Raw genomic sequence first — 21,734 nt, 5'->3', positions numbered from 1 at the left:
GAGTTCTTGACCAGGTATTAACGACATAAGCCGCTATAAAGACGTTGATGTAAGCGTATGACTGCTTTCCATAACCAGATATCAACGGTTGTGACTGAACCGTCTACTACAGTCGAGGGTCCTCACGAATTTTTATGTCGATACAACATCTACATATAACCAGTGCGTCACTTATATTTTAAAGAACTTATCTGTTATAATGTATAGTGCTATAGTCCTCAAACGGCTATATCGAAGAGCTGAGAGGTGTACGTTCTCTGTCGACTTTTCTGTTTCATTATCGTCTCATACATTGAGGCACTTAGCTTGATCGCTGGGTTCTATGTCGCTAGCCTTCGCCGTAATATTAGCCGTCAGCTCAGTAGTGTTCTATAGTCCATCAGCTTGGTCAGTTATATTGTTTAACTGTCTTCCGCCGATGGACCAGCGGTAGACAAACGATACGCGAGCTTCATCGAGTTCACGGGCGACATAATACATCTGCCACAAAATCCGTTATGATGGATTATAATAGCGGTCGTAGAAGTATCGATTGTTTACCATCTGTTCTATTTCGAATTTTAAGAATATCCTATCCATTCATTATGTACATATTTCTATGTTTGAAATGTGTCAACAATTATGCGGTTTACCTAGGCGAAAAGGCGCCATTGTGAAAACGTCTTCTGGGAAAGGTCGGGTTCCTATTAAGAAACGTTTTTTTTCTTCACTGGCTGCATTCGCTGACATAAATAATAGGATCACTCTTACATATATGATGATGATGATGGTCAGCAACTAGAGCACTGATTAAAAACTCAGTACGTCGGCTAGAGACTAATTGTATCCGAACTAGTGTCTGTTTATCATTGACCGTACGCTCGGAGATCGTTACCAGCACTCGCTCAATACTTCATATATATATAATTCATCTGTTTATCAGCAATGAATTAGTTTAGAGAATTACTATGTATTAAATCTAATAGGTTTCCTTTTTTCGCTTTTAGGTTCCATAAATGTTGAGATGCCTTAGTAATGAATTGTAATCGAGCAGCAACAGTGTGCGATCCGGCTTTACTAAATGTGATGTATTTTTCGTTGTAGTTTACTCTTTTTGTATGACAAACGCAATAACACATTGTGCAATATGTCCTCGGTATCTGTGAACCTTCAAGATGGCCACTACCTGTATGTAGAAACGTCCAGTGAGGGCAGCTCGTACCGAAAAGCAAATCTATATTCGCCGATGTTAATGGGAGACCCAGGCTTTCCAGCAGGACAACTCCGCTGCTTCAATTTCTGGTACCATATGCGTGGTGCCACAACTGGTGAGTAATGAATAAGTCGAAGCAAGATGGCGTATTGTTTGTTTATTGATTGATCTGGAATGATCCTCATTGTCAGCAAGCTTTAACTCAATAATCTTAACCGGGTCGAAGTATTTCGTGTGATATTATTTTTATGACGGATAGGAAATTCTAACGGGCTTAGCCTCTTTGGCGAGAACCCATACATCGATATTAAGGGTCCAATTAAATTTGTAGTTAAGTTTATTTACTGATAGATGGCTTGTACTGAGACCCAAAACGCTTTGGGCAAGCCCATTTGGTTGGTACGGAAAAGTTGTTCTTCATTTATGTGTTTACAGTTGGAGATTTCATATATATATTGTTCAGTTGATATAACCGTGCTGGAGTAGTACGGCAGGTACGGACTAGAAGTACCTACAACAGTGAATGGCTAATGGGTTCATTCTAATAAAAAAGACGAAATTCGTACGATACGTCTATAATTCTAAACAGATGCCTCCGGATCGAGACCATAATACCTTAAAGCGCTCTTATCAATTTTTGCGGGGCAAACCTAAAATCTCAATTCAAGAAGAAACTTGGCAGATATCACAGAGTCACACGGTAACAGACTGTGTGATAAATGTTGCATTGAATAAATAGGTGAGGGCATGACTACTTGAACCGATCACTAGTATCCAAAAGATTGGTTATTAACTAATTAAAATTAAAAATATGACTTATGTAGTCCGTCGCGACGTTGCCGTGCTTGTCTGTGACGGAGGTTAGACAATTATTTGATTAGCTTGGAACGTCCATTGCTCGACCGTTGTAGCCGTCGTACCTAGCAAGATTTTTTCTCAGAAAAAATAGGGGCTCTTATTTATAAAATTTCTTTGATCATTCTGTTCTGACTTTTTTTTTTTTATTAGTGAGAGGCTTTTCCACTGAGGTAAGCTCCGTCAGCTAAAGAGATCCATCGTCTTCAAGAGTACTCCTAGATCGTTGGTACGAGTGTGTAATTACAGTTAGCGCCACTATTTCAGACGTTTGTTGTCATATCAACGAACAACATAATTAAAAAAAAAAAAAAAACTGACTGCTTCTCCCAAATGCTAGTTGACCGAAAAAGTACAATTGTATTATTTATTTTTATCGGGGCATATTTCAGGCTTTGTTTTGTCGTATCGCTATTTTACGTCGTGTACAATGAAAGAGCAGAACCGTAAGTGTACGCCAATACTGTCCTTGGTTATGATGGGAGCCTTTAAATAAGTTCACTTTAAATGTGAGACATAAAAGGTGTAGAAAGATCTAAGTATCAGTTAGATTTCGATGTTGAAGAGCAATCTGTTTATGCGCTCATGTTGTAACTTAGCGGTAATTATCAAACAGCCACTGATTATTATTATTATGTAACTATTGTCCTGTAATATTGTTCTGCTACGAAGTACGTTGTTTAGTCCCTGTCTCCTTTCTCCCTCCCTCCCTCTCTCTCTCTCTCTCTCTCTCTCTCTCTCTCTCTCTCTCTCTTTCTCTCTCTCATATATATATATATATATATATATGAGAGAGATCTATGTGCATAGATTCAGCTCTGACATTACAACTTTTTCATGTTATCTCCATCACTCTTTCACCTTTCAAATTATACATCATTATTATTATTATTATCGTTGTTCTATTTTTTGGAACCGCGTACACTACAAACCGTGTATTTTTCATCAAACCAGATAAGCTTAAGCACACAATATAAAATAGAATGAACATATTCTCGTAATATTAGCAGCGTACTATCTATTGCATTTTTACAGCTCTAAGTCTAACAGACGTTCATGCGAATACCTTATTCCATTTGTTCTACCCATTGTTTGCCTGTAAATAACTCCTACATATGAAGCTGTGTCATTTGCTTTGAACTGTTGTTGCTGCTGCTGAAAAAACTGAAGACTTCCAGAAGCTGCTGCTGCTGCTGCTGCTTCATTTCGGCGGATGAAAGTATAGTGGCTGTAAAATGTATCTGTGGGGCAACAGACGATCTTGGGAAGTCGACTGCCTTAGAGCAGGGAGATTCACTAAGCAAGCAGGGAAACGTGACAGCGGGTGGGAACGGAAACCCTAACAAAGAATTCACGTCTGCCTCGGAAGGTTCGCTGGGTCCAGCTAGGGCAACTCTGCTTTCGGCCACGATAGCGCCCCATTCGTTGCTAAACTATGGTTTTCCACGTAAACTCTACTTCCTCGGTGTTAGCAAACGTCACAAAACATACCTACTACTTTCATGGAGCGAAGTCAAAGGCGAACGTAGGGTTTTTACATACACACCACATTCCACCTTTTTTTTTGAATTCCGTGTGTATATAATTTTCTGGCATAGCTTTGACATGTATGTGCGTACATAACATATATAGGTATAGAAGTACACCTTTATCTGATAGGCATCTCCTTTAACGTGTAGCCATTATCTAGGTAATATGAAATAGCGATAACTTCGGTTTTTTTTTTTGTCGTCTTTCGCTTTAAATTTCCATCGTGTTCTATCATGTTTTGTTGCAGTTTCAACGTCACTCACTATTTGGTTTTTCGCTCTGACTACAAGCTACCGATGCTGATATACCTCTATTACCGAGACGTGTGCTCTACATTTACCCTTATATCTTTGATTTCTTTCGTGCCGCCTGTCATTCCATATATATATACGCATGATATGCTTTCCGCTGGTATGCCGAGATAGTTCACTATTGAGATTTGTTGCGATATGTCTGGCATCACAACTGATAGATCTATGGCGTTCAGTAGCGCGGCTTGCCGACCAGGGCATCTTGACTGGTTATCAGGTTCGACGAGCATTTTCAACGAATACATTCCCAGAGCTACATAGTGTCCTACTTGAGTAGTCGTGTTGACCAGATCTGTGTTTGTTATCGGCGCGAATGTTTCCGCATCCGTGGCAGAACAATGTCTGTACTAGCTAGCCATAATCTCCACTATCCGTTGGTTCTAAATATGTATGTAGAGTACGTAGGCAGGTACGATGGGCAAGCTCTCTGTAATCGTGCATGAACTATCGTTGCATGCACCGATATAGTAGCGTACATCGTATAAAACGTTGCCATAGAGCACAATTAACAGAGCTGGTGGGTTAAAAGCTTTGTTTGGAAAACGCCTCCCTGGATAAGCTATGTTGAAATTCCACACACGAAGATGAGCGTTCTCATATTAGTCATAGTAATTTGTCGAAAGCTTATTAATATTACTACAGTTTGTTTGTTCGCTGCTCTGTGGACAAATCCCCGAAGATTGTGGAAGATATGCATGGTGATTATGCTGCAACAAAGTAAAATTAAGCTAGTGCACAAAAGCGGTATGAGTCTAGATTTTATTTAGGGTTATTGGAAGGTAGTTGCAGATGTCTAGATCTATTTTATCCTTGTGCTTTTTTCATTGTGCCGGTGTAGTGGAGTAGAACATTACACACTTATTAAGTGCTTGCGATGTGTTTCTACATGCAAGTAACCCATAAAACACTTATGAGCGTTGGGCCTAAGGGATATTCGGCAGGATCGTCTCTATTGAAGCTTTTATTAATTTTCCTATTCGTACTCTGGTTTTAAAACTCTATGAAAGCTCGAGGTTCGACGTCTTCCGGAGTGACTTCTTATTTGCTTTAGAACGCATGTGTTCGAAGGAAAACGAAAGAGGTATCTCCAGTAAGTAAAAAATCGTAAAATATTAAGGCTGGACAGATGCCGTCATGAAAGTCATGCACTTAAGATAATGCCTTTCTGAAAACTGCAATAAAATGTACAATTTCAAAAACTCCAAACTCAAACTGTGATATGCTTAATTTTTTGTCTAGCACTTCAAGTAACAAGAGACACTTCTGAACAGATCCGGGGTATTGATTTTGTATGAGTTCGACAAAAGATGCATCATTAAAGTCGCAAAACCGATTTTGCGGATGTGACCTCGAAAAGATCTTCGCCTTCTGTCTAATGACTGGCACGCGAATAAATACATACTTCTCTGTACGATAACGTCAAAGACAGTTTGAGGTCTTGAGAGTAAGACTGCGAAAGGCGAAGTAAGGAAAATGAGTTAGAACCATCGGTTAAGTCGTCCTAAAGAGAGCATCGATCGAGAAGTTATAAGTCCCGTCTATTTCATCGATATTCATCCTCATCCGCTTTTCTACTACTCAAACTGCTATGGCTTTTGCTTGAGTAGGCGTGCCTAGTTAGCTGCCTGGTTGCTCCCAGCCCCCTTTTCAATGTTTTGCTTTTATGACTCATGCGCTCAAATCGAGGCGCGAAAACCCCTGTGACATACCCGTACGCTTGGGGATTATGGATGTGTGCCGTCTCGAGCCGCCGCCAGGGTCCCTTCGCGCCAGTCAATCGCCCCCCCCCCCCCCGCTAGACGAATCTGGGCGATTTGCAATTTAATGATGCCAAACTGATGGCTAGTCTCCAGGGGTCGATCTTTTATCTTCAACTGCAAGTGACTTCCCGAAAATGGTCACGCCGACTAAATGTGTGCTAGAGACATTCTATTGTCTTTGTACGCGGAAGGCCGTATATGCTGCACCGGCCGTCCGTTGCTGCTACCGCGGGGGAGTCTGGTGCTATTTCTGCTACTTTACTGGAAGCTAAAACCACCGTTGGCCTATCGGCAAGGTCAGTTACAATGGAACGTAGAAAGCGAATTATGAAAATGATCGTAATAAGCTAAGCAGGAGAGGCTCATCTAACGAGGATTTATTATTGTGCGGGTCGGTTATTATCCTTCGATCGTGACTAATAGGAACGAAGGGTCGAGTAGAGAAAAAAACTCGAAGCGCAAACACGAGAGACGAGCGGGATGACTATTGTTCTAACACTCCAGAGGCTGCTGTTCAGTTCTTTGGTTGCTATTTGGAAAGAAAAAGAAACAGAAGGAAACCGTAGAGTACTGGGATGGATCAGGGCGGTGTGAACTAAAGGAAACGTCGGAGGGACGACGGTGGGGAAATCGAGATAAACGTGCTTCATCACTCCCCAGACATCGAAACACACTATATAAAATATCTCAGCGGCAACGTAAAGGCACACACACAGAAACACTCAAACCAAGATGGACACAAACATATATTAGGGGGGACTCACACACATATCGCGTATCACACGGTTTCACAGCGTAGGGCTATCATCTACAAATTCAGCTCCAAAGAATGGAATTGCGTGGCTCTCATCGAGGACAACCTACAAATGTGCAGTATCTCGGGCAATAGTAGAAACGGATGTAGATCGAATAGTGTACGTTGCCAAGGTAAAAGTGGCATCTACTTTACTGTACAGGTCACTTGCAGTAGTTGTTGTACTAATACATCTCAGACATAAATATATACACAGTGCCCTTACCCTCCAACGCTTCAAGCTCAAAAACATAGAAAATCAAGCTTTATTTTGTTTGCCGTTACCAAATAAATACCGGAGTACTGGAATATATCATTGAATAATGAAAAATTTTCTAAGCTCATATGTACGGTTGTGTTTTTGAGCGTATCTTTCGACCATTGTCTTGGTTAGACTTCGTCAATTAATTTGTTACTTGCTGACGGCTTTCGTGGTACGATGTTATATCCCACGTACACGGCATATGTTGCCACTCAGTTTCCAGCTGAGTGCAATAGAAGTTTTTTGTTAGGTAGCTATCAAATAAATATGTCAAATTGTACTCTTCTGCTGCGTTAGCACAGTATTCCCTTAAATGACTGGCTTCTTCCAGAGGCTATACATGTTGTCCCTTGAATGAGTAAACTGTTCGATGCTGCTGAAGAACATCTCCAGTACTAATCATCATGCTCATATTTGACATAAAGATACAATCGCTCTTCGGTTCTTCATTAGTGGTAGCTGTTATATAGAAATATGGCGAACTCTATACTTCGCCAGCAGCTTCTTCCGATGTGTCTGCTGTTGTCGGTTATAGCACCTGCTCTAGTCGGGCGACCATCACGATTATTGCTGTCGTTTATGGATTCAATGGTAGCTGCTGATTGTGGGTCGGCCTTTCCTGCGACGCCCATCTCGAAGTTACCGTACACCCGTTTTTCACAATGTGTTTCTATCGTAAGCTAATACTATGTGAAGGGGGCGAAAAAAAAAAAAAAAAAAGAGAAATAGGAGCAGAAAGTGTGTGCGCATACAAACGAATCCAAATATCATACAAAACTGCCGTCTCCGTCTAAACTGCTCACATCAACTAAAACCCAATTTACGGCTGACAGTCGTCCCCTCCTCGTTGAGCCAACAGCTCGCGCGAGTGTACCCGTTTTGTGTATTTGTGCTTGTTTGTATGCGTATATATGAATGTGGTCAAGTGTAAGTTACGAGGGTGGCAGAGGGCGCCGCGGGGGTACCTTGGAGGAACCTAGACGATCTTGGTTGTTTGGAAAACGTAACGGCAGTGATCTTTTTACACGGCCGGCCTGTCTGCCTGCCTGCCTCGACGTGGCCTGCCCTGATATGGCCAAGGGAGTGTGACACATAACAATCACACTGAGTCGAAATTACAATGTGGAACATGCCGTGTACACACAAATCCGAAAAACCCGATCCAGTGACAGAAGGCTGAGTCGAGAGAACGAAGACTCGTCTTGTCGCTCAGCTGTGACTTTTATCCTATTCATTTTAGCATTCGAATTTCTCCTCGAACCCGCATCCTGTGGCCGTAACAACTTGATATGTCGTCGGCCACGCAGATTTAGCCAAAGACTGAAACGACAAGGTGTGTTTCGTACGGCTCATATCATTGTCATGGCTATTGCTGCGGCCAGAGCCGTTAGTCGCATTGCCATCGAAAAGAAAATTAGGAAAAGGAAATGCAATATATAGAACAGAAAATAGTGAAATAGGTGACTAACGGTTACAGCCGTAACATGAATTGTGTACCGTGTAATCGTATTTTGACACTTCAGACTCTGCTCATCTATTCAAGTGGCTATCCGCCTTTTCGATCTGCACATTCTACTCCGTTTGTGTGTACTTCATTGGATTCAGTAGCTGAAAACTAAATCCAGAATCGCTTGCTTTCACCGTTATTAATTTACGTTATTTTAACTGTAGTGTTCTAAATGAGAACACAGTTGAAAATCTCAAGATGCAGGTGTAATCTGTTATTAGCGAATAAGCTATGTAACGCGAAGAAATTGGCCTGTTTCACTTGTTTTTCAACAATTTCAGTCTGTAGATAGCGTTCCCAAGAAAAATTGTAATCGGGCAAATATATTGCCTCATTCTTTCGCAAACTCTTTTTCTCGCTCTCTCCTTTCTTCTTCGGTATCCTACTTTGTGTCATTTTGACTATCTGAAACGCGGTTTCCTTCATTCAAATTTATCCCGACCGCTCTAGCTTGCGTTAAAGGCTCGTTTGCTTGTCTTCGTTTGGCTTATGCGTAAAGCTTCTTGGCACGCGAGGCGTAAGCATGCTACTACGGCATCGTCACTGGCTTGCTCTTCTGTCCTTCAAACCTTTGGTGATATTAGGAAGGCAGACAGCCAAACACAGGAAAGGTTCCACGGCCTGAAGTCATTTCCCTCTGAAACCTGAAAAGGGGGGGGGGGGGGGTTCTGTTGTTTTAAGAGTCGTTGCTGGTTCCCAAGAATATCGAGTGTTGTGGTTGCGCGACCTAATGCGAAGTAAGGTGTGGGGGTGCTGTTATGCTGGCTTGACTGTCTGGAATGAGCGAACGATTCATCTTTTTAATGAATACAGCCGCCCCTTCTAGAAAGTACTGGTGTTCTTGCTGAAGCCAGTAGCTATTGTTTTTAGTATGACAGTGATGGCAGCCCCGGTTGGTTCTGCCATTGGAAACGACAATTTTGATCGAAGCAAAAGACCGCGCACGACGCTCCTGTCTTTCCTGCGATATTCCGCGACGTGTAGTTCAGAGATATACGAAGAAAAATGAACAGAGTGCTTCACGCCTGTTCGTTTTACTGTTAAGGCTACTTCCTGCAGAGCCGTTAACGCCCTGCTAATGCTGCTGCTTCTGTTTATATCTGGAATATTCTGATTCTGTTCAAAATTTTATTGCTGCTAGAATTCAGATTTTGGGTCAGTGGGTCTGAAAGGGGATGAGCTAATGGTATTGAGGCATGGTAGCTCGCCATATGATCTATGGCCTACCCTTCATGCTTTCAATTGAAGGGGTTTGCGCAAACTACGGCAATGCTATTTGGTATCCGCGGCTGACAGAGTTTGTGTCGGCAAATCTGAAGTCTGCTTCAAGCCTTCTTAGCGACAACGAGAAAGGGCCACATCGTGCGTACCTCCGAGGATGACTTGTTAAATAAAACATGCAGAACACGCAAAGCACATCGAATAACGAAGACAAGAGAAACATTAATATAAAACCGGTGGATTTTCTTAGTTGTCTGCCAATTACTGGCTTCAAGAGTTTACTGCTACCTGACAACTGTTAGGTAACACTCCGGCTGTTAGGTCCATTTTCATTACTTAACTTTGAATAGTACTATGAACGCGAGAGAACGGACCAACACTGACGGTTAACTATGTGGGGGATCCGGCTAGAAAGTGGGGGATCAAAATGTTGCACAACGTACCGTGACGATGGTTGCGTTTGAGAGGTTCGCCGCGAAACCCGCTGAGGAATGAGGATGATGCCCAGCTGGGCGAGTGCGTAACTTTGTGAGAAGCTATGGAATATCCCGCAGCGTCGAGGTATCCGGTTGTCAGAGGTAATTGCACCTGGACTGTTATACTGAACAAGCAGCTGAGGCAACTAGTTCGTCCTGGTGTCATCCTTTAGATATCCCCATGAATTTACTGCTATCGGCGGCTGACCCTAGCAGCATATCTTTCTATGTACGTGCAGGATTTCACAAGAACTCTAATCCCTATTTTTGGGCTGCGGTCTTTCCCAACTGGTTGCCTGAAAGTTCACGGACAGGGGCAATGCTGAAACTTCTCCTACTCCTAACCGCCCCATAGGTCTTCCCCATCTTACAATGTAATGACATTCTTTTCTAGACGCTTTGCTTATTTAATTCTGACGACAGATTTCTTTGTCTCATTATATATATATATATAATATGACATAGCAAATCACAGGATCATTGGTGACTTGTCGTAAAAATAGTGTAATATTGAAGCTTCTATCTTGTAAGTATGAATATACCGATTAACAACTTTTCAGTTGCTTTCAGCGCGTCTTATCTAGAACAAAGCAAAGCTAAATTAGCCAGCTTGCGTAAGCCCCTTTGCTAAAACCTTTCAACTTAGCAGCCGGAGGTCAACAGAAAAAGTCTAGGTAATAATCTAAGTTTTAACAGGAAACTTGGCATAGCAATATACTTGTTCTTTCTGCTTCCTTCTCTCTCTCTCTCTCTCTCTCTCTCGATTTGTCTTTCAATTATTAAGCCGCGCGTTTAATACTCAACAATCTTCAAACTGGCTAAAGTGCTGTGTAGGTATTGTCTAGCTTTCGCGATGTCGACGTTTCATACCAATCGAGCTAATTCTGGCGTAACAAACTCAGTCGCGCCACAAACACTGCCGAAACGAGCAGAGCCCCAGATAGTCCTGTCGTGTCATGATGTTTAGCGGATTCATACAAAGTAGCTAATTACAAGCATCAAAAGTTATTCAGACGATATGTAGCAGCCTAACTGTACCCGCCTATCCCCTACATAAATGGCATCCACATGGATGTGTTGATCCTTCTTGTAGAAAATGCAATGTGGGTTCAGAGTAGGGCTATCGACACTAGGCTGCTGCTGCTACCTACCTACGATCCGTGGCGACCCCGTTGTAGCGAAGCCTAATTAAGGTCGATCGTTAAACTTGAGCCTGCGCGAATGAGTATAGGAAGAAGGGCGAAACTCGAACGATCGTTCTCCCGGTTGAGCTGTACTAGGGCCTTTTCTCCTCTCGAGCTTGTAAAAGTATTTTATTGTACGTTACATCAGTTCTGCTTCAGTCTGCCTGAAGTGTGTTAGTATGCAAATAGGTTTTACTTTGACGCATAACAATCAGCAATAGCATGGATTAATTTTGCCATCGAATAATTACCAACGTGTGCCATGATATTTGCCTCAAACTAAAAATACACAGATTTAATCACGTTTTTACATTGCTAATAGTATTTGGCAAAGGTGGGCTACAGGTTTGCGAAGAGTAGTGATATATGGCATAATTATAGTATCAGAGTACTCTTTATATAAAAAACGGCCTAGATAATGACAGTGTACTTTTTATGTTTGTTGACAATCATTATGGTAACATAGGCCCTTGCCATTTTCTCTTGTGTCGGAGAGTTGAAGCATAAGTAGGAACGACTTTGGAGAAACTCGCAGCTGCTTCTGAACCATTGTGTTTTAGCCATCAATCACGACTGAGTTCATAGATAATTACAAAGCTTGATTGATGTCCAGCGACGCCTATTAGAACTTTAGCATTACTGCGTATAGTTTTTTCTAAATTATTGCTGAATGATTAAGCAAGTTGATATATCTCGTTTCCGTTAGCTATATTTAGCCAAACATATATAGTTTAGTATACTATACTAAACTATATATGTTTGGCTAAATATAAATATAAATATAAAAAATAAAAAAAAATATATATATAAAAATATAAATAAATATAAAAAATAAAAAAAAATGTAAAGTTTGGTTTCCCTTATTTGCGTACATCTTAACTTGATGATCTTTACTGCCGTAACTGGTATGCTATCGTCGGCTATTCACAGCCAGCGGTTTTCTATAGTTAGACAAGTTACCTTGATCACATTAGATGAAAGCAGCGAGAAAAAGTTACGCTTTCACGCCTCTGGCCATATAATAGGTAGAGCGATTCAGGCTGTTATCTGCCTATATGAGTTGATGTTTAATTTTTTTGTAATTACGGTTTGCCGACTTCACGGTTTTGCAGTCTTTATAGTAAGACGATAGCTAAAAAACGGTCCATATTTGCCCAACGTGAACAATTATCGCTTTATAGTATGAATGAAAGATTGATCAAATAAACGTTGACTGCATCTAATTCCTAAATTATAATATCTAGACACCTTTAAACGCTTCCTATGTTGATGGCAGTCTGTATGGGCTAAAAAATTATTATTTTAGCTTCAAACCGAGCAGAAAGAGCTGATTCCAAAGAGAATAAAGTAAATAAACGTAACAATTGGTTCTGCGGTAAGAGGGTAAGAAATAACCATTTTCTATTGAACATATCAATATGACTGGACCTTTTGAAGTTTTGTTATATTATATAAGAACACCGTATGTCGATCTATTGTGTTCAAGCAGTTAGTCATAGCTAAACTTGTTTGAAGATTCGTGTATTTCTATAGCGGTACACCGAATTTTAATAATAATAATTTTTGCATTTTTATTTTGCTGCTATTGTTTACCGGAAAGCGTTGTATAGTTCTATTAATACGGAATTAAAAACAAAGGAACACATCACTATTTCGTCACAATGAACAAAGACGTAGCAAAATTTTTCGGTATATCCGCACTAGACTACATAAAACGATAGTTATGAACGTATGGGAAAGCAAATTTTTTGTTAATCTAAATATTACTACTGCGTTATGTGTCAGCACAGCTGCGTGATTGTCACTTTTACTCAGATTCTAGTGATTCTACATGGACTCCGTAAAAAACAGATTTGGCTCAATATAAGGTGCATCCATTCCCACAAAAGCTTACCATTGCAAGCGCTCTTATCGTTATAAGCGCATGAACACTTCTTACGAGCTATATAGACTATTTCAGAACCGCCTCGATATCTGAGTACTGCACTGAGCCGATGTCGATCTGCAATGGCGATAACTGACGTTTCCATCCAAAGCTTTCGTTCGTTCTATTTACTGACTGCCGCTGTCTTCAACGTGGCTGGTCTCGCACGATGCCTAAACGAACACGTAAAAATTATGAGATGCAACCTGAGTTTGAGGAGCGTATCGTTATAGTACTGCCGTTGCTGCCCTTACAGTTTCAACTTGGAGGGAGCACAAAGCGGCGGCGGCAGCCCATGTCTGAATGGGGTGCCGGAGTTGACTGGTGAAGAATGGGTGCCCTTTCGGTATTTACCTCTATTCCGGATAGCGCCGATACAGGAAAGAGGAAGATGCGCTTCGTGCTGCCAAGTGATTAGCGCGACAGAAGAAATCCCCAGCCTCGATCGCACACGCACAGCAGAAGACGTCGTCTAAGTGAGCGAGCTAGCAAAACAGAGTGGATCTCGTGCGTCTGCAAGTGCAAACTATGTTTATTGCCTGGCTATTTAGCAATATAGTTACTGATGGCCAACAGAAATAACAGCAGCAGAAATAAGCTATTACGTAAGCTGCCGTTTTCCCCGTCAAAACCATCGATAGAAGCGCTGGAAAAGCTTAGGGGCAGTAGGAGATTCTAACAAAAAGCGAAGACGAGAAGTCATACAAACGAGACAGAGGCAGCATCACAATTATGGCTTTACTTAATTCTTGGATGCATTTGCAATTTCCGATGAAGGTGGAACACTACGTGGCTGACCGATCGCAGAGGTGCTGCTGTGAGGGTTAGCAACAACTTAACTAGCAATACAAACTAGTGAGTAGCCGTATAGCTTTCATTATTTTTTGGCTTCTTTGATTTTCACTCTAACAGAAACCCAGTGGAGGGCTGGTCTTAACCAAGCTTCTCGCTCTTTGATTTCGTTCGTTTCTACTGCTGCTACCCCGTCGACGTCGCTGTCATCAATGTTAATGCGTCCCTGGTGCCATCTTCAATCAGAGCCAGCGTACACTGCTGCTTTTCTTGGCACTCTTTTCTTCAGGTGCGCTGCTGCTCTTATTTTTCTGCTACTCGCTATACCGGTTTGCTTTAAAGAAGAACGCGCCTGCCAGAAGTGGCAGGAGACGACTATTCATCTGGATATGTACCTCAGTAACTTTGGATAGGTTTTTCTGTTGTTTAGACTCTTTTCGATAACAACATGACAGCCTAGGCCAATAGGGACTAGGTAAGCAGGAACACTCGCTAAAAATCCAAACGAACTGGAACAACCGGAAAAAGCTGGAAATGCTAGAAGGATCTAACTGCGGCGCCGTTAGAGCAAACTCGGCCGTTGTAGGTATCCCAGATGCTGACGCACTTTCTCCAAATAACAAAAGTAACAGGGCAGGAAGCGGTATTAGAGCACCGCTAATAGCAGGGCAGCGATGCTTAGCCTACGTTAAAATGGCAGCTCTGTCTGCGTGTAACTAACTATTCGAAGGCGGCTGCCCTAACTATCAGAACCGAGAAGTAATTGGCATCTGACGGGACTGACATGGACCAGTCAAATCAAACAAGAGTAGCAGCAGCAGCAGCAGCGGTACTAAAAAGACACTTCGGTTGCAACAAAAGCAGCCCATAAAAGAACGGGAAAAAAGGAAAAAGATAACTCTGGGCTTTTTCTGGCTTAGCTGCACTTAGTCTTAAGCATAAACAAACGGTAGCTGTTATCGGCGGTAACGGCAACTGTAACGCTTGACGTCCCGTTCCTTTTGTGGCTGGCTGTTCACTGCACGGCTTGAAGGGTGAGGAAGGAAGCTCCTTTCGTCGCCCTCTGAATTGAAGCAAGTATTAGGGATTTTTGTTGGCCGATAGTGTTATTCAGTCTGATTGAGTGGTCAAGACAAGCCGGCTGATGTTCTTTTTTCTGTGTCTAACCGTTTGCGTTTTTTTCTACTTGTTTTTCTGCCTCTGCCGGTATGTACCGAAAAGTAACTGCGAGGGTGAGTCTAAGCCACCTCCAGTCAAGGAGAGGGAAAAAGAATCGCTGACGGCGGCGACGGTAACAGGAGCAAGTACGGACCTTTGCGAAAGGAAAAAATTCAGTAAAGAATAACATTAAAGAAGAATAGCGATAACAAGGGAAAAAACGAGAGACACTAAGTGATTTGGCAAAAAGTATAGGATAGGGGTAGGGCAGCCAATGCCTGCGGCGCTTCATAACTGTCTCTGAAACAGGCCGATCCAGGATCCGATATATGGGGGATCCGAATTTCCTTGCTGCTGCTCTATTGGAATCTCCCTCCTGTCCCGTCTTATCTTGGACTGTGACTCCTTCGCCGCTTCAAGCGGAGAGGAAACCTGAGTAAAAACATAGGCGGCAGCAGACAGTGTTAGTAAATGGTTTAGGATCACACTGCTGCTTTGCCACGAACGGATCTTGAAATAAGGAGAGAGGAGCACACCGGGGACTGGGGTTAGTTATGCATGACTTGTGTACCCCTGCGTTTGCTGCACTTAGAACTGAAAATACGCGTTGCAGCTACAAGGCCAGCAGGCAGGAGGAACCAGCAAAGCGCTATGCCGGAAATAGAGATGCAGTGCGGCGCGAGTCGACTGCTCAGCACTAAAAAAAGTCAGCTCGCTTGTTTCGCCGCCCTCAACGACGAAATAGCAGTCGACTGCTGGCTATATGTTCCGCTCCTTAATGAATCTCTCCAACTGCCTTTCCTTAGCAGCATCCACACGACCGCCGTCATAGGCAGTACGGGGTAGCACGAGTAGTACTAACAGATTACCACAGCCGCTACCATTGTTGGACAGCCTCCGATGACTTCCTTCCTTGCTCCTTCGCTCTCCTAAAGCTTTTTCGGATCCCGAAAATCCATGAAACAGAAAAAAACGATGAAAAACTGGAGCAGTGACAACATCTGCGCTGATAGTAGTATTATGCGAACGGAAAACAAGCAGGGCAAAAAAAAGAGCAGCATCTATGCAAGCAAAATACTGCCGAAAAACAGATCAAGATAGCGCGAGCGCTCAGAGCAGATCAGTATGTTCACTAGGTGGATCGAATGAGCAAAGAGGGACGCATGCAATCATTAGCAGCAAGTATTTATATAGACAATCGACTGCAACGAGCGATTTGTACAGATACAACAAGTGACGAAAATGGGGCAAAAAGAGAAAGTGAGTTGAATACATATCTACGCTGAGATGCGTAGTGGCTTTCATATGATACTATACTTTAATTGCCGCAGGAACAGGCAGCTCCTCGACGGCTTTGGGGCTGGCTCGCTGCGAATTTCCAAAGTAGTCCCCGATTTTTCTTGAGGGACTGCGTGGCTACTCCATTTGACAGCCAGTTACTGATGAAGAGTATCATTTGAGTCAACGTAAAAGCAAACCGTGGCGGGTAAGTGTTATTGAGCGTTGGTATTTTTATCACGAAAGAAAGTCCGAAGACAAATTAAATTTTTTATATATATTAAGGGTTCTTTGATTTGGGACTCGTTCTGGAGGGCCCATATGAAAGATTCTGACCAATATGGGATTAGTTAGATGAAAAAGCCTGTAAGAAAAGCGGAAAGTAAGATACAGGCCACGTGCACACGTTGGCATCTGGATTTCTGCAGGGTTACTGCGTTATCCACTTGTTGTTGTAGATCATTTCGGCACTAGATTGATGGGATTATTTCGTCTTATGCGGCTGACAAAAAGGGACTATATGACTGAATCAGCCACTACGGCATATTACAGGGCTGAACACCAATGGACAGGCATTAACGAAGTTGAATAGACAACTGCGCGGTGTGATTCAGTATTGGCAGGGAAGGGTTTGTTCTAGGCTTCCAGAGTATGTCCGAATGCACGCGAATCTCTGATATGTGTTGGATCATAGGTCATCACTATAGGTAGCTATCATTATGTAAATTGTTTTCCCGCATACAGCATTATCTATTGATTGCAATAGTGAGAAGGGCCGCAAAGGAATTTGTACAAGACATAGGACATTCTATAGATGGCCTACATTACACCTTTGTGTATGTCACGCTTACTATCCACTATGCAAAAATACAATTGTAATATTTTGCTAGTCTTATAATTAAGGGCATTGCGGAAAAACAGACGCGTGTTCATCGAAAATCAGTTTGGAAAGAAGCTATGGATAGCTTTGTTACCCGCGCACAGACGTTGGAGCCACTGTTGATGGGCACGCATGACGTACCGTTCATTTCCACGTACTTTGGTGCCCATTATTTGAAATACATATCTATTTTACGTTCGGTATTGCTGTCGTGGAACACTGCTTCAGTCTGCGTGTCCTTAGGACTGCATGACTTACCTCTACTTGTCTATGCAAAATGTTCTTATGTTACAACTGCATTGAAGGCTTGGCCTTTTTCATACGAACTCCACGTAGCATGAGTATGCAGTAGATTAGATACTTAGAAAGCGAAGTTCGTATATGTGAAGTTAAATGACCCTTATGCAAAGTTGTGGCAATGATGTGCTTCATTTTTGTAGCATATGCTAATAAACTACTGAACGTTATTTTGGTTTCGCACGATTTTGTTGAAGCTAGATTGGAAGAACGCTTCGTTCAGCGGTGATGGTTTGAAGTCGCTGTCGTCAGAGGCGCAATCTTTGTCAGAACCACGGCAATATACGGGCCGCTAAACCAGCAAAATGCTATTTAGAATCGGGAAGCGTTTTTCCTGTGCTCAAGGTTGCGTCGTTTTAGGGCGATTGCAAGGGCGACCAAAATGCAAAAATAGTCAGGGGTAAAGCAGTAGCACAGAGTACGTCGTCTTGACGCAGTTCCACAAAAGCGTTAGGTGGGTTGCCCTGTATTGCCTACAAAAGGGTGGAATATCCGGTTTCCGGGACGGGGATTATGCTCACCGAGTGCTGCAATGTCACTCCGTGCATGTGCGTGCGCGCATCAAATGCGTTCATGGGCGAACTGGCCTACGTTGTCCGTGTATCGCACTCGAGGTAGCAGCAGCGGTAGTATTATAGCACGTGGTAATACATAAGGCCAGCGTTGTCGGTTAGAATGACAGTAGCACAACCGAATATGGAGCAAAAGCGAAAGTTCAACAGAAACGGAAGGAGCTACTATTGAACCTGGAAAAACGACGACTGAAAAAGTGGTAGTAGAAGAAAAAGGACTGAAACGAGTGCCAGCGCCGCCATCGCTCCAGCTTTCCTTTGCGCATCTTTCCTGTCTCCTATATCTGTGGCTTTTTCCATCAGGTCATTTTTTTGCTAGACCGGCTGCGCTTACGTAACTATGCTACCCTTAAAAATGCAAAGCCCTGACTGCATTTGGACCATTTGAGGTGCTGTCTTGATTCGTCGCTTCCCTTTCTCTTCTGAGTCTATAGATTTCGCACAACGCTTCGATCCCGTTTTCCTGCTATGTACCGGCCCGACTTTTCGGCCTACCTACCTACCAGCTTCGGCTTATATTGCTTCACGAAGCTTTCTCGCCGATCTTCAGTTTGGATCTTTGTGCATGACACTACTGTTTGCTTGCTAGCTGACTAATTGACCGAATGGCTCAATCATCCTGGAACTGGACGCCTGGCTACGGCATCCGCCGTCTCTATTTTTTGTATCTTCACTACTGCCGTTGCTTTATACCGCGTGCTTATATATTGTTGATTTAATAAGAACGCCCGGTTAAAAAGGCCCCTTCATCCCAAAAAGGCACTGGACCGAAGTAAACTGGGCTAGAAAATAAGGAAAGTTTAACAACGCCTAGTTGAATTCTCCGGGTGCCTTACCAACAACGTTGTGGAGTATTTTTTTTTTCTAGGGGTTGAGTTCTAGGAGAACTGCCGCTTGATATTGATCGATTAACTGATAAGCTGAATAACATTCAGCAAATGTAGGTTCGATGTCAATCAGTAACCACAGCGGTAAATTATTAGCAATCTCTTTTTCTGTTCCGAAAAAAAAAGCTACAGAATTTGATTGAACAAATTGGTGCACGGGTGGTATACCGCACACTTTTTACCAATAAGTGTACGTCTGTTAATTTTCTAGTATTATTTTATAATTATTAATACAAACCTACTGATAATGCTGTGGACTGTTAAGTATTTGAGCAGTGTATGTGGAAACAATGTACTCTCAGCTTTCCGACATCGAAAGACTTCAATATATTATATACATAAGGTAACAGCATAATCTGCTTTTAATCAGGTTAAGAATACAAAATTAAGCTATATATGTCGACGCGTTGCTAGTCCTTCAGAGCGTCATTTGAGTCTTGATTTTATTACCTATTAGCCCGTTAACTTATGCTTATAATAGCTCCCTGTGATTAATTAAGCTTTAGCCATCCCAGGAAATCCAGGAGGTTAAAATGGTTAAGAAAAACCCTCAAAGACTCACTTGAAGCCAGTAGGTGTATTCCAATATGACATTCCGCTCGATGGTTTATCATAGATAACGACGAATTGTTAGTTTTGTTACGTAGATAACGATACGCGAAAACGCGTAGTTTAAGCTCATTTCTCATTCTAATTGAAACGCATCTGTTAACTTGAACACTTCTGTTAAATGTAACCGTGAACAAGTGGCCCCACATTCAAACCCACTATACCATACATAGGCACCATTCGGTCTTGACCCTTTTATTCAGCGTCAGCCTTCAGAAAGCATATAAAGTGTAGGTAAAACCGGCAAACTGCCAGATGCCTGTTGCCACTTCAATATCGGGCTGAATTCTATCGTTTTCGACGTTTCGTCTTTCCAACCAGATCTAAAACCGAGAGTATAGCTAATGTGTAACGGAAATGGAAGGTCTGCACCAGGTCCACACATGGGCGACCACTATTTCGACACAGCATTATCCCTCTCTGATCCATCTTCTAGCGAGGGTTATTCCCAAACCCGCTGTACCCACACGCTTACAAGCCCCGCTCTGTCTCATTCAGCTGTCTAACTCCTTTTTGGAAATTTTTCGTTTGTTGAGTATGTGCGTGGTCAGTGCATTTCCTTGGCCTCCTCTAAGGACAGTGGGCGTTCTTTCCTTTACTTCATCTTTTGCTCGTTCCCCCTCCCACTCTCACTCTGATTCTTTTTCTTGTTTTGGCGTTCGTTCTCCTTGTTATGGGCTATCTGTCTGACTGTGAACCCGCAGCGTGTCTCTTTTGTGGAACCGTGCGCTTAAAGCACTACTGCTGCTGCTGCTGCTTCATATCTCGTGTATCTCAAATAGTAGAGCCGGCGGTAGTATGTTGTAAGGGGAACAAGCAATATACACGCAGTCGTTGTGTCTGTCGCGGACGACAAGTCGAAGGAATCTGGGGTTTGGCCAGGCAGGCAGACAGGCGGAAGAACTCGTGGTCTTGGCGTTATGTCTGGCAGTCACCCAGCGTAGCCCACCCACACAGGTCTTCTTCTGCCGGCCTTTCCTTCTCTTTTAACTACTGTATAAAGCAGCAGGACATCGCTGCCGACACCACTTCTAGCTCCTGACGCCGCCCTTACTTTATTTCTGCTCTCCTCAGACCTGAGGCGGGTAAGCGTATCATGAGGAACACGTAGGAAACCGAAGAGCATGGGCGATTTGCGGGTCGTCTCGTGGCGTTGAGAGGTTTCGAAGACGTCATGTAGGCTACTTTCCAGTCACGCGGAATCCTCGTTCAATATAAGAAGGTTATATGTAAAGCGGTTACAAAGTCGGATATCCTAATTTTTGGATTACTGGAACGCAATTACACGGTGACATTTACTGTTAATTCCTGCTTGGTATTGGATCAACGAGCTCATTCATATTCAGTCACAATACCCAAAAAACCTAAATTCTGAGTTCCAGAAAACCACGGTAGAGCATGCGGCTAGTATCGTAGAGCCTCCACCGTGATTTATTACTAAAGTAACACCCTAATAATCAAATTTATTTGAAATTTATTGAATAAGTGACCGATTGTGTTTTTTAGAATAGCATATACGACAGATAAGTGTTGTTACAATAAGAGCTAGAAACTCAACCTTGCTATCGCAGTTAGCATGTTAGCTACTTTTCAACTTAAAATAAAAAAGATGCTTATTAAAATAGATACTCATCTGCATGTTTTTAGTCAACTAGTTAAGGTCTGACTTGATTTTAGAGTCGTTTTATTAGATTAGAGAGTAGATTTTTACGAACATTTTTTACGGAGTTGTTAGTTTCTTTAAATAACGGGTGCTTTGTCATAACAACTATGATAACAGACGCCCGTGGTAGAAACCTTAGAATTCACAATATATTTTAATGTTATCCAATATAGTTAACTATATTTTGACTTAATGGTCTGCTTTACTTTATCGCACATATTGTGTAGTATATACCAATAACGAGGCTGGAACCAGCAATCTGGGGTTCTTCCGTCCACACCTTTTCGAAAAAGATCACGCAGTAAGATGGGCAGTACTTGAGTTAAGATATGAAAGGAACCGACCTTCAAAAGCAAATATGGGTTCCATAGGCACTTCTTGTTAAATTACGGAAGTTTTGCGAAGCAGCAATCAATAAGCGCGTAAAATAATAACTCAATAAGCCGTGAATTTAGGGAACTTCATGACAGTATGTAAAATAACACAATGACCCCATTGGTGTTCAGTGGACGATATTCTTTGTATTTAATTCGACGTACGCTTCTAAATTGAACGCAAATTGAGTTAATACCTTTATCGTTTC

The 21,734-nt window shown here is 42.3% G+C and overlaps 1 protein-coding gene across 6 annotated transcripts in view; it reads left to right on the top strand.

Annotated features, from left to right (window-relative positions):
• The window catches only part of LOC111249076 (uncharacterized), a 97,930-nt gene that overhangs the window by 26,860 nt on the left and 49,336 nt on the right, over nucleotides 1-21,734 (top strand). For 5 of the 6 annotated variants that reach the window (XM_086986179.1, XM_022802418.2, XM_022802417.2 and 2 more), the window contains exon 5: nucleotides 1,155-1,307. The exons of the other annotated variant lie outside the window; for it this stretch is intronic. In XM_086986179.1, coding sequence (XP_086842305.1) covers nucleotides 1,155-1,307 — 153 coding nt within the window. The remainder of the gene's footprint in view (nucleotides 1-1,154; nucleotides 1,308-21,734) is intronic. 6 annotated transcript variants of the gene reach the window in all.

Source organism: Varroa destructor, unplaced genomic scaffold, assembly GCF_002443255.2.
Source record: "Varroa destructor unplaced genomic scaffold, Vdes_3.0 BEIS01000004.1, whole genome shotgun sequence".
Classification (NCBI taxonomy): domain Eukaryota; kingdom Metazoa; phylum Arthropoda; class Arachnida; order Mesostigmata; family Varroidae; genus Varroa; species Varroa destructor.
Note: the sequence above shows the minus strand (reverse complement) of the source record. Positions and strands in the feature narration are given on the sequence as shown.